The sequence below is a fragment of the Lutjanus erythropterus genome, chromosome 22, assembly GCF_056507025.1.
Source record: "Lutjanus erythropterus isolate fLutEry1 chromosome 22, fLutEry1.hap2, whole genome shotgun sequence".
Taxonomy (NCBI): Eukaryota; Metazoa; Chordata; class Actinopteri; order Lutjaniformes; family Lutjanidae; genus Lutjanus; species Lutjanus erythropterus.
Window position 1 is genome coordinate 27,325,553 of NC_139338.1, and position 11,252 is coordinate 27,336,804.

Here is an 11,252-nt window from a genome sequence, read left to right on the forward strand (position 1 = left end):
CAGAAATGTTTCTGTCAGTAATGAAGCGTCTTATTCTGTTTTTATTTCTAGATTATTCTAAATGTTTTGTTGTTTTTAATTTGCCTCGGTCCTGAAATGTTTAAATCCTGTTCAGTCACGTAAAAAACTTTTGAACTTTGTTTTGAAAAGTTCTGTACAAAGACATGGGTGCATTATTTGGCAGGACAGATTTTGGACCTGCTGAGATTTGCACCCTCCTGTTTTCTCAGCATGGATGAGTGTTAGATTTGTTAAATTCTCATTGTCAAGTGAAAACTGCCATAAATATGAGCTGCTAACAATGTTTGACCACAAGTGACACTTTATATTAAAGCTGCTCATAATAAGGATGAGTTAATAAGTAATAAAGCCCTTATACCAGGCTTATTAACACATGTTTAATGTTAACAAGTGCATAATAAAAGACTAATTAACTGCACTGTTCACACTTTAGATCCAGTGCCCCAAAATGCATTAATTAACTGTTAATAAATGCCTTATTAAGTATGTAGAAGTCTGAATAACTTAATAATAATACATAGTTAATGTGGGAGCATTATTTGGCAGCAGTGTCCACCTGTTCTCTCAGGATAAAAGACTTTCAGACGTGTGAAAATCTCGAGAGAAGCTCAAACGGCTGCTGGGAGTCGAAGGAGTCAGCTGAGTTGTTTTGGGCGTCAGATCAGAGGTTTCCTGGGAACAACAGGAAACTCTGCAGGAAGTATTTAGTGAGTCGGGCGTCTGTGTGGTTCTGTTGAGTCTGATGTCGAACACTTTCAGCTTGTTTTTGTTCTGCAACGTGTTGTATAAATACACAGATCATTACATCAGAGATGTTCTTCTCTCTGCACTTGTTCTTTGTTTTCCATCTTTCTTTCAGCTTCAACACACTTTCACTTTCTCTTTCATCCTTCATCCTTCTCTTCTCTTCTCTTCTCTTCTCTTCTCTTCTCTTCTCTTCTCTTCTCTTCTCTTCGTTTTGCTTCCTTCTCTTCAGATCTACTTCTTCATCAGTCTCTTCTCCCTCATTTCCACTTAATTTAACCAATAATTAACTAATAACTACAGTAACCTTTCCTCCTCTCCTCTCTCCTTATTTCCTCTCATTGTTTTCCTCTCCTTATTTCTTCTCTTATCTTATTTCCTTTCTTGCCTTGTTTCCTATCCTTATTTCCTCCTCTATCGTGTTTCCTCTCCTTGTTTCTGCTCCTATTTTATTTCCTCTTCTTGTTTCCTCCCCTTGCTTCCTGTCCTGTTTTACTTCCTCTCTGTACTTCCTCTCCTATCTTATTCCCCGTCCTTGTTTCTTCTATTTCCTTTCCTTGTTTCCTCTCCTTACCTCCTCTCCTATCTTATTTCCCTGTCCCTTTTCCCCTCCTTGCTTCCTGTCCTATTTCATTTCCTCTCTGTTTTCTCTCCCTATTTCCTCTCCTATCTTATTTCCTCTCCTTGTTTCCTCTCCTTACTTCCTCTCCCATCTCCTCTCCTCTCCTCTCCTCTCCTCTCCTCTCCTCTCCTCTCCTCTCCTCTCCTCTCCTCTCCTCTCCAGTTGATCTTCCAAACTTGGTCATGTTCTTCGTTCTGCAGCCAAACACTCTTGAGGTTTAAACAACATCCATCACACACACACACACACACACACACACACACACACACACACACACACACACAGGGTCGGCTCTGGTCTTTACTCTGTTTCTATTTTAGCTCGACTCTCTCAGACAGCAGTCATGGCTCGCTGCAGGAGTTACTTGCGAGGACTCGCCATCTGTGTCACTGTGCTGCTACTGGTAAGCTAACAGCTAACAGCTAACAGCTAACAGCTAACAGCATGTTTGTGTTTGGTTTTGATGGATGTGACGATGACGAGCAGCTGGAATCTTCAGCAGCAGGAAAAAGAATCAGAGGAGGAAAATAAATTAAATTATTTCTTAAAACATTTTTATTTTATTTAAATTTTAGCTTTTATTTAACTTTACTCAGAGCTCTCTTTTAAATTAAACTGCAATGGATTTTTCAGTTAAAACACATAATAAATGTAGAGGTAAGATGTGATGTAGATTAAATATGTTTATTAATAATTAAATTCTTTACATATATATTACCTGATTTCTAACTTTGATAACTGCTTTAAAAGCTTTTAATCAGCGGCTTTTAAATGACAGTTTAATTACTTAAAACAGACTTTATATGTTAAGTTAAATTTTTTAACTTAGAAGATTGTTTTTTTTTTGTCCATGTTGGCTATAGAGTTAATTACTTAGCATGTTTCTAATAATTAATTCTAAACATTTTAATTAACTAATTAAAATATGTACTTTGTCTGATCCGTATTCAGTCTGAGTTGAGCTACAGAATGATGTCTGAAATTTAATTATTTTTAGTTTCTCCTTGTCCTGTTGTTGTTGTTTAAATACTTCTTTATTACTCTGCCAGATTTATTTGACAACTTTAGTCGCTAACAGGTTTACAAAATAAAAAATAAAATATTTTACATGGCAAACATCCTGTTTATGATCAGATTATAAAATATGATGCACTGTTGTAGATTGATCACCTGAGAGCTGCAACATTTAAATCTTCTCACTGTGATTAAAACTCATCTTCTCACAGAAACACAAACTAACAAACAAACCGTCTGTAAATGTTTGAGAAAAAGCAGCAACATGATATTTGTCTCAGTTGGTTATAAAATAAGGGGTGGAGTTCCTCCAGGATCCAGTTTAGGGCGTCTGCAGTTTAATCTTCATGAAGTCTGTAACTCTGCTCAGTTTAGTGCAGAAAGATATAAAACCTTTAAACACAAATATTAAACCAAACCTTTTATGGACATTATTTTATTTATTTTTTGGTGTTGAGTTTCTGTGTTTTTTTTTGTTCGTGTGCTCTCTGAGTTTTACTGAATGACGTTTTGTTGCTTATGAAAAAGAAACTGCAGGATCACAGACACACTTTTAACTTTTAATTTGCAAAGTAAAACAGCTGTGAAGTTTCACACAGTGAAACATTTATTTTAATTATGTTCAAACAGATTGTTCTCCAGCTGAATTATTTTTCATTTCTGTTTTCAGTTCAGTTTACTTTCAGTTAGTTTTGTTCATTCTCATTTTTTTTTTTTTTTTTTTTACATATTTTTGTCTTGTTCAGTCACTTTTCATCTTATTACATCATTCTTATTTTCTTTCATCTTTCTGTCTTGTAATGTTTCTTTTTGTTACATTATTTTTGTCTCATTAAGTCATTTTTATCTGTTTGTGTTTACATTTTTTTCTTTCGTTCAGTCTTTTTTCTTCTTCATCGTGTCACTTTACATCTTTTTTCATGTTATATAATTTATTTATATAAAAGTTATGTCATTTGTCAGCTTGTTTGTTGTTACATACTTTTTCTTATTATATCTTTTTTCTCTTGTTGCGTCTGTTATATCTTTTATTTTTGCTGCTTCTGTCGTCCTCAGTATGCACTGATAGATACACAAAGTAATCTTCTTTTCCATGTTTTGTTTTCCTGTTGAAATCCGTCTTAATTCTTGATGCAAAATAAAAATAATTCTCTTCAAATGCATGAAAACTAAATGAACAATCCTGTTCTGAGATACAGATATTTGTGTTCAAATGTTGGAAGTAAAAGTAAAAAGTTGTCAGAAAAATAAAGTAAGTAAATCACAGATACTTGAAAACTCAGTACAGTAACAAAGTATTTGTACTTCCCACCTTTACGTGTTTATTCAAAAAATAAAAACTGTTTTGTTGTGTAATTGGCGGTTAATCTTTGTTTTGGTGTTTTGTTCTTTTCCTCTTCTTGTTTTCTTTTCCCTCCCACTGTTTCCTTGTTGTTTCCTTCATTTCTTCCACTCTTTTTTCTCACGAGGCCTAAAAAAAAAAAACAGCTGAAAAACTTTTTAACTTTTAATCCTCTTCCTGCACAAACTCTGAAAATATTCCACAATCCTTATTTCATTTTATTGCCTCTTTGTTGTTGTTTGTTTTGCAGATATTTGTGCTCCGTGCACGATGATGCATAAAATAAATAACTGATTAAATCAGTGTTTTTATTTGCTGTTGTATTTAACTACAGTAGCTGCAAAAAGTGATAACCTTCAGATAAACAGCTGCAGGAATATTAACTCCTAACAGAGTCTGGAAAGTGTGAGCCGGATGACGTGTGGGACTCGGAGTCTGATGAGCGTCTCTCTGGGGAAGAACAACAGTTTCAGAGGAATGTTGTTGTTGCTGCTGTTAAAGATTTCTTCCTCCTCCTCCTCCTCCTCCTCCTCCTCCTCCTCCTCCTCCTCCTCCTCCTCCTCTGGTCTCAGCAGCTTCATCCAGTGTTTCCCTTCGTTATCTCTCTGCAGGTGTCCGGTGTGGTGATGATCGGCGTCGGGTTTTCCTCCATCGAAGGAAACACACCGGTTGCCGCGGTAACTGTCTCCATCACATTTGATATCAAAGTTTTACTGCTGCCTGTTTTTCCTTCCAAAGTGTAGATGTCACATTATTATCTTCATGGGGAGGAAATTAAATATATAAGTGATAAAACTGTAACTATAAATATAAAATTATATCAACTGATCATTTTAACGTCACTGAAGGAGAAAAAATACACAATAAAATTACTGAAAAATCCACGAAATACTAAGAAATGAATCAATAACTCCATTAAATCATGGCAGTAGAATGATATGCATAAATACAGATTTTTTATTTCATTATATTTTCTAGGTGTGGATATTTAATCATAAAATCAGAAATATTAGCGTCAGGCAAATGAGAACAAAGGGGAGGAAGATGTTTTTTCATTTTTCATTTTTTTATTCATTATTTTTCAACTTTATTCTCAACATTTTGCCTTTGAATTTCATATTCATTCTCAATATTTTACGTTTATTTGAAGAAATCCAACTTTATTCTTCATATTTTGACTTTATTCTCAACATGTCAATTTTCTTTTCTTTTTTTTAACTTTGAGTCAACTTTTTAAACTTTTATTTCAGCTCTAAAACTCCTTGATACTTTCTAGTGTGTAAGTAACTTGATTACTTGTATAGTTTGGATTATTTTCATGTTGCAGGACGTGTTTTGTCCCATTTTTCAAGAATAACTGCAACTGAAATTCAGTTTTGTCACAAGAGCCGTTTTGAACTTAACACTGAATACATTTCTGAGCTGTCAGTTAAACAGTGTCTTCAGCTGCTTCTGGTCCGAGTTTATAGACTTTATCTGAACAGTAGCTGTTTGTTTTTATCCACAGAAAATCATGTTGCATAAAGTTTTCATTTTATAAAGTTAAGAAGATGACGTGGGCCGTGACGGCGGTAACAGATAGATGGAGTTCAGCTGATAATACTTGTAATAGTTTCCCTCTCAGAATAATTCCCCATCCTGTCCGTCCTCACTGAGCTGCAGCCCAGTTGGGAAAAGTTATTTTGGTTCTCATGGTAACAGAAAGTTTTGTTCTTTTCCCACAAACGACTGCGTTTGTTTTAAAAGTAGAATAAAGTCTGTAGAGTCTCCAGAGGGAGCAGCGTAAAATTTAATACGTCCTCAACTTTAAAATGTGTGGTTTTGATTTTGGGGTGAAATGTACCTTTACATCTGTCTCTCTGTCTCTCTCTCTGTCTGTCTCGCCGTCTGTCTCTCTGTCTGTCTCTCTGTCTGTCTCTCTGTCTGTCTGTCTCCCAGTTGTTTGACCAGTTGTCCACCAGTGACGGTTTACTGGTCCTGCAGGTGTTCGGTCCACTCACAGTGGTTCTGTCCGTTTTGGGTGTCTGTGCTGCGACACTGGACCTCAAACCTCTGCTGCTGGTGGTAAGGAACACACACACACACACACACACACACACACACACACACACACACACACACACACACACACACACAGGGAGGGAAGGGGGTGGAGCTAATCTGTGTTTGTCTCCTCCTCCAGTTTTCTGCTCTGATCTTCGTGGAGTTCGTGGCCCTGATGGTCGTCGCCTCGCCGCTGGTTCAGGTTCAGGCTCAGGTGACACTTCCTGTCTGTGTGATCATCTCTTCAGCTGCCTCTGCTGCCCCCTGCAGGCTGCAGGCTTCATCACAGCCTCACTCTGAAAGATCCAGAGACAAACTGTTAATATTTGATACAGAAATCCTTTCAAAATAAAACGTCCTGTGAGCATTAAATCTCTCCGTCTCTGCTCCACTGCTCTGTTGTCGTTTATTTCCTGTCCTGCAGATGGACAGCACGGTGGACGAGGCGTTTCTGAACGCGACTCCCCTCTACAGAACCGAGTCTGACATCCAGAAGGAGCTGCACAAACTCCAGGCCTCGGTAAAAACTTTTTATTTTTAAATGAAGACGTGAACCAGGGAGGGATTGAAAAAAGAAGCAGAAGGTTTATTATTGAGATGTACACATATGATGTTTACTCGGGCGACTGCTGTGATTGGTGGAACTGGCAGGAAGTGATGATGATTGGACAAAGTTTGGACAAAATTACAAGTTTGCACAGAATTAAAAGGGATCAGTTGAATTTGTGTGAATTGTTGTGTTATGAATTATTTTTCTGCTTATTAACTAAAAGCATCTTCAGTTTTGATAAACCAGGACTCCAGATCTAAAACCGACTTTACAAGAATAATTAGTTATATCTCAGTTGTTTTTTCTTAATCTGCTTTTTCTAACGTTTGTCTCTCAGGACTCTTGTTGTGGCTTGAGGAGTTTCGAGGACTGGGACAAAAAGTTTCCTCTCTCTTGTTTCTGCTCGCCTCCGACTCCTCGTCCCGCCTCCGAGCTGCAGCCGAGGTACGAAAACAGCTTCACGACCTCTGGAGCGTATTTGAGTTTCTAAAACAGCTTTTGAGTTTAGACATGACTGCAAGTTTATTAAGAGGTTTTTTTTTCCATAAACAGTTGATCATTTTTATGGGCTTTCAAACATTTATTTACATGAATTTGTGGATTTATATGTGATCTTATCATCTCTGTTTGCAGATAAATTCAACAACTCTTTTTTCTTTTCTTTTGATTTTACTGAGTTTTTATTGAACTTTTATTGAGTTTTTCAGCTGCTTGAAGAACTTTTGGGTAACTGTTTTTTCAAGTTTTGAGAAGAATTTATATGGATTATGGATTATTTCTCAGGTTTCTAGATTTTTTTGAGTGATTTGTTGAGCTTCTAGATAAGTTTTTGGATTTCAGAAAGAGTGTTTGAGTTTCTCATTAAGCCTCTATTCCAAAATTTAAGAACGCCACAGCCCAACTAGAAATCTGAGAATCTTTTGAACATCTTTTCTAAGACATAATTTAAATCTCATAACTTTGTTTTATTAGTTCTCTCTCTCTCTTTTTTTTTTTTAATGAACCACAAACATTTTACGGTAATTTCAAACTTATAAGACTGAAACTTCAGAAAGTTTCTGACGTTCCTCAAAGAATTTATACATTTCTCTTAAAGCTTTGGAAATTCTAGAAGTTTGTTGAAGATTTCCTTTTCTTCAGTATTTTTTTTTTAGATGCCTCCTGCAGCAAACATTTGTGAAATTCCATATTTCGTCTCTGACAGAGATGCTGCTCAGGTTCTGTTCTTCCTCTCTTGTCTCACAGCTCTCAGTCTGGTAACGTCAGCTCCGAGGGCCCCTGTGTGATGGTGGAGGGTCATCGTTTGGCCTCACAGCGCTCAGATAAATTATGGGTTCACTCCAAGGTATCTGCACCGCCTCCTCTTTGTTTCTAATATCTTTCTCTGCCTTCGTCCATGTTTGGTTCTTTGTGTTAGTTTTCCACTTTTCCATCTCTCCTCCTTTTGCCACTTCTACACTGACTGAAGTTCTCCTGATGTACATCAGCAGAGGTAATAAAATCTGTTGACCTTTGACCTCTGTTTGTTGCAGCCCTGTGGTCCCATCCTGAAGAGCTACCTGAGCTTCCCCATCAAACTGAGGATAGGAATCATTTCAGCCTTCGCCACCATCGCGGTACATTAACACACTTCATTTCCCTTCATGGAAACAAACTAATAATTTAATGAAAATGCAAGTTGATGATCAGATGGAGAAGATGAACAGATGAACAATTTCTAGATGAGTTTTCTAGAAGAATTTACTTTCAGTATATCCAGATAAAAAAAGGGGTTTTTGGAGCGACTGGGGTTTCAAGTTTCAAGAAGAGATCAAATCTCTGGTTTGACAGTAAATGTTTCCAGTTACACTTTTCTTGAAGAGCTTCTGGAGCAGTTTGAGTCTTTAGAAGACATTTAAAGTTTCTAGTTATGGAATCACACAAATACAATTTTGTCTCTTGTGTTTCTGGAAAAGTTACGAGAATCCAGAAGAGTTTGTAAGTTTCTGGAACCAGTTTTTACAAAAGATTTTTGGAGGAGTTTCTAGGACTGCTTGTAGGTTTCTGGAAGTTTCACAAGAAGGAAACTAGAATTTAACTGGAATGCAGAAACAGGAAAAAACAAACAAACAAACAAACAAAAAAAATGTACAAAACCAGCAAAATAAGTGTGCAAAGTCCAACAAACAGTCCAGAAATCCAAAGATGAAGACGAACCAGCAGCTGAAGAGGGAACAGACACAAGGCGATCAGGAGCAGGTGGAAACAATCAGACGTCAAAAAAGAAGTAAAGACAACAAAGTGACCTACAAACCCCCAAACCATGATACACAAGTTTCAAAAAGTGACAAAAGTTGTTAATAAAAAAAGAATATTAAGGGTTTCTAGACGTGTATCGAGATTTGGTGGATGAGTTTACGAGATTTTAGTCAGTGAAGGTCTTTGTGTTTGTGTTGCAGATGGCGGCCATCGCTCTGTGTCTGACGTTGGGTTTGGAGAAATACTGGAAGAAGCCTCCAGTAGAAACCACAGTGGACGACTTCAACAGAGTCAAATACCAACCCAAACCCTCCCTCACCTGACCTCTGACCTCCGACCCCTCACCTGCAACCGAAGCATCAGTTCATGCCGCTGGTCAGCCGCTCTTACATCGATCTGAAAATTCTCTCAAAACAGCGTATTTACGTTTATTCAACAGAAACTGTGACCAGCAGAAGTCGTGGGCTTTCTGTCATTTGGACTGATATCATTTCAGTCTGCAGGTTGAGACGTTGAGTCTGGTGAGGGGTGAAAAAACAGCCAGTCAGTGTTTGAAAACTTTCTCCAGTCATGATGTTTAACTGATATCTTTTTGGTAAATCAGCTGCAGAAGTGACGCCAAAAGACTCCTGGGACTGCTGGGAGGAAAACTTTGTAATTTAAATCAGAAGGAATGACTGCGTGTTTGAAAAGTGCATTATAAATAAAGTTTATTTTACAAGTTATGCTTGTGTGGTCATTAGTCGTAATTCCCCCCTGCAGCCACAAGATGGCGGTAATGATGCAAACTTCCCACCATGCCTGCAGCAGGTCTGTCAGCACGTGTGTGTGTGTGTGTGTGTGTGTGTGTGTGTGTGTGTGTGTGTGTGTCTGTCTGTGTGTGCGCATCCTGTTACTCATAAAACAAAAATGTACTGAGCAGAATGTGGTGGTCTGGTCCTGTGAGCAAACACATTTTATTAACATACAAACAAGCTTTCTGTCTTCTCTCTACCTGCCTTGTTGCAGCACCTGAAACCAATTATCACGCAGGAGGAGGAGGAGGAGGAGGAGGAAGAGGAGGAGGAAGAGAAGGAGGAGGAGGAGGAGGAGGAGGGAGATTAAGAAATCCACATGTAAACGGGTATTTTTAAACTGTAAAGCAACAAAAAGTGTGTGTCCTGAGTTTCTCACACAACAGAAACATGTTATTAACCACCCAGATGAATATGAATGATTAAAAAAAGTATAAAAGTATATAAATTTAAGATAATTTTTCTCTGGGATCTGAATTTGGCGGGAAAAAAAAGCTAATGTACTTAAAACAGCAAGTTGCTAACAAAAACTTTTGGCTGAGACAGAAATTACAAAAGAAAAAAAAATGTTAACTTTGGTAATTAATAAAGTCCTAATAAAGTCTAATAGTAAAATAATTAATAAATGCAATTTGGCTAAGAGGAAAAAGTTGTAAACAATGTGAACTTTGCTTAAAAAAGTTTGTATAGTAGACTAATGTTGCTAACTAATAAAGCTTCTATAGATTGCTAAAATGATAAACTGCTAGTTTAAATAGTTAAAATGCTAAAATAATGAATTGCTAAAAGTCAGCTAAGATAGGTGTTATCTTTTCTAATTGATAAATATTTCTGAACATGGCTAATAAAAAAAATGCTAATAAATTAGTAATAAAAAAACAGGCTAGTGTCCTCGAGACAGCAAGTTGTTAACAAATACTAATTTATCTGAGAAAATAAGGTGCTAACAAACACCAACTTTACCAACTGATAAAGCTTTCAGTAGATTGCTAAAATAATACATAGTTAATGTTACGTGCCACAGTTTCTGTGTGGTTCTGTGTTCTCCTGTGTCCAGGTTCTGCCCCTCCCCCTCCTTGCAGGTTGCAGTGATTGGCATCAGGTGCAGCTGCTCTGCAATCAGGACCTGGAGCTTAAAAACCTGGAGAGTGCAGCCGCTCGGGTCCAGTGGACCGTTCGGCATTTTGGCAGACTAGTCATTTGTGTATATGTGTCTTGTTAGCCTCATCAGCTAGCAGGATTTGAAGTTTGGACGCCCCATGTGCTTTGAGAGCTTCACTAGATTACAAGAGCACTTGTTGTCTTTGTCTTTGTCCATGTGTCTTTGTCAGCCGACACTCGCTGTCTTGTGTGTATTTGTAGTTTGAGTTAGTAGGTTAAGTTAACCCTTTTGTTTAATTTAATTTGTTAACTTAATTTGACACTTTGTTAATAAAAGAACCTCTGTTTGCATTTTTGTCTCAGTTTTCCTTCATTCCTTTTTCTCCTGGTTAAATGTATTTATTGTTACACCCCTCATCCCGTAGCCCAACTTGGGAGTCGTAACAGTTAACAATTATTAAGTCAGCTAAAATGGTTGCTGGCAAATGCTATCTTTTCTAATACTGCTAATAAATTGCTAATAATAAGAATGTTAATGTAAGACAGCAGGTTGCTGACAAATACTAATTTGAACAAGAAAGTAAGTTGCAACGTCACGCACAAGGAAGTGATTGCATGATCCCCTCCCGGCTTACAGTTGGCAGGGAAAATGAAATGAACTTTTTAGCTACTTCACAACTTAATTACAGATGTGTTTCCCTCAATCATACAGGCATTAATAATCTGCACACAGTACAGAAACAGTCACAGAACGACACCATCAGTCGATCTGTTTTCATTTCA

General features: G+C 37.3%; 1 protein-coding gene across 1 annotated transcript; it reads left to right on the top strand.

Annotated features, from left to right (window-relative positions):
* The first annotated feature begins 1,652 nt into the window (after positions 1-1,652).
* On the top strand, positions 1,653-9,299 carry LOC146307050 (uncharacterized). Its single transcript, XM_084711458.1, has 9 exons — positions 1,653-1,790; positions 4,355-4,420; positions 5,682-5,807; positions 5,926-6,000; positions 6,211-6,306; positions 6,674-6,780; positions 7,582-7,681; positions 7,869-7,952; positions 8,775-9,299. The coding sequence occupies exons 1-9, from the start codon at positions 1,731-1,733 to the stop codon at positions 8,895-8,897; spliced, it is 837 nt and encodes a 278-aa protein (XP_084567584.1). The 5' UTR covers positions 1,653-1,730; the 3' UTR covers positions 8,898-9,299.
* The last annotated feature ends 1,953 nt before the right edge of the window (positions 9,300-11,252 follow it).

Bases quoted from the DNA above. Each gene is read 5' to 3' on its own strand.
- LOC146307050 (XM_084711458.1), top strand. From the start codon at position 1,731: ATGGCTCGCTGCAGGAGTTACTTGCGAGGACTCGCCATCTGTGTCACT. The intron at 1,791-4,354 runs GTAAGCTAACAG...ATCTCTCTGCAG, and splicing joins GTGTCACTGTGCTGCTACTG to GTGTCCGGTGTGGTGATGAT. The intron at 6,307-6,673 runs GTAAAAACTTTT...TTTGTCTCTCAG, and splicing joins TGCACAAACTCCAGGCCTCG to GACTCTTGTTGTGGCTTGAG.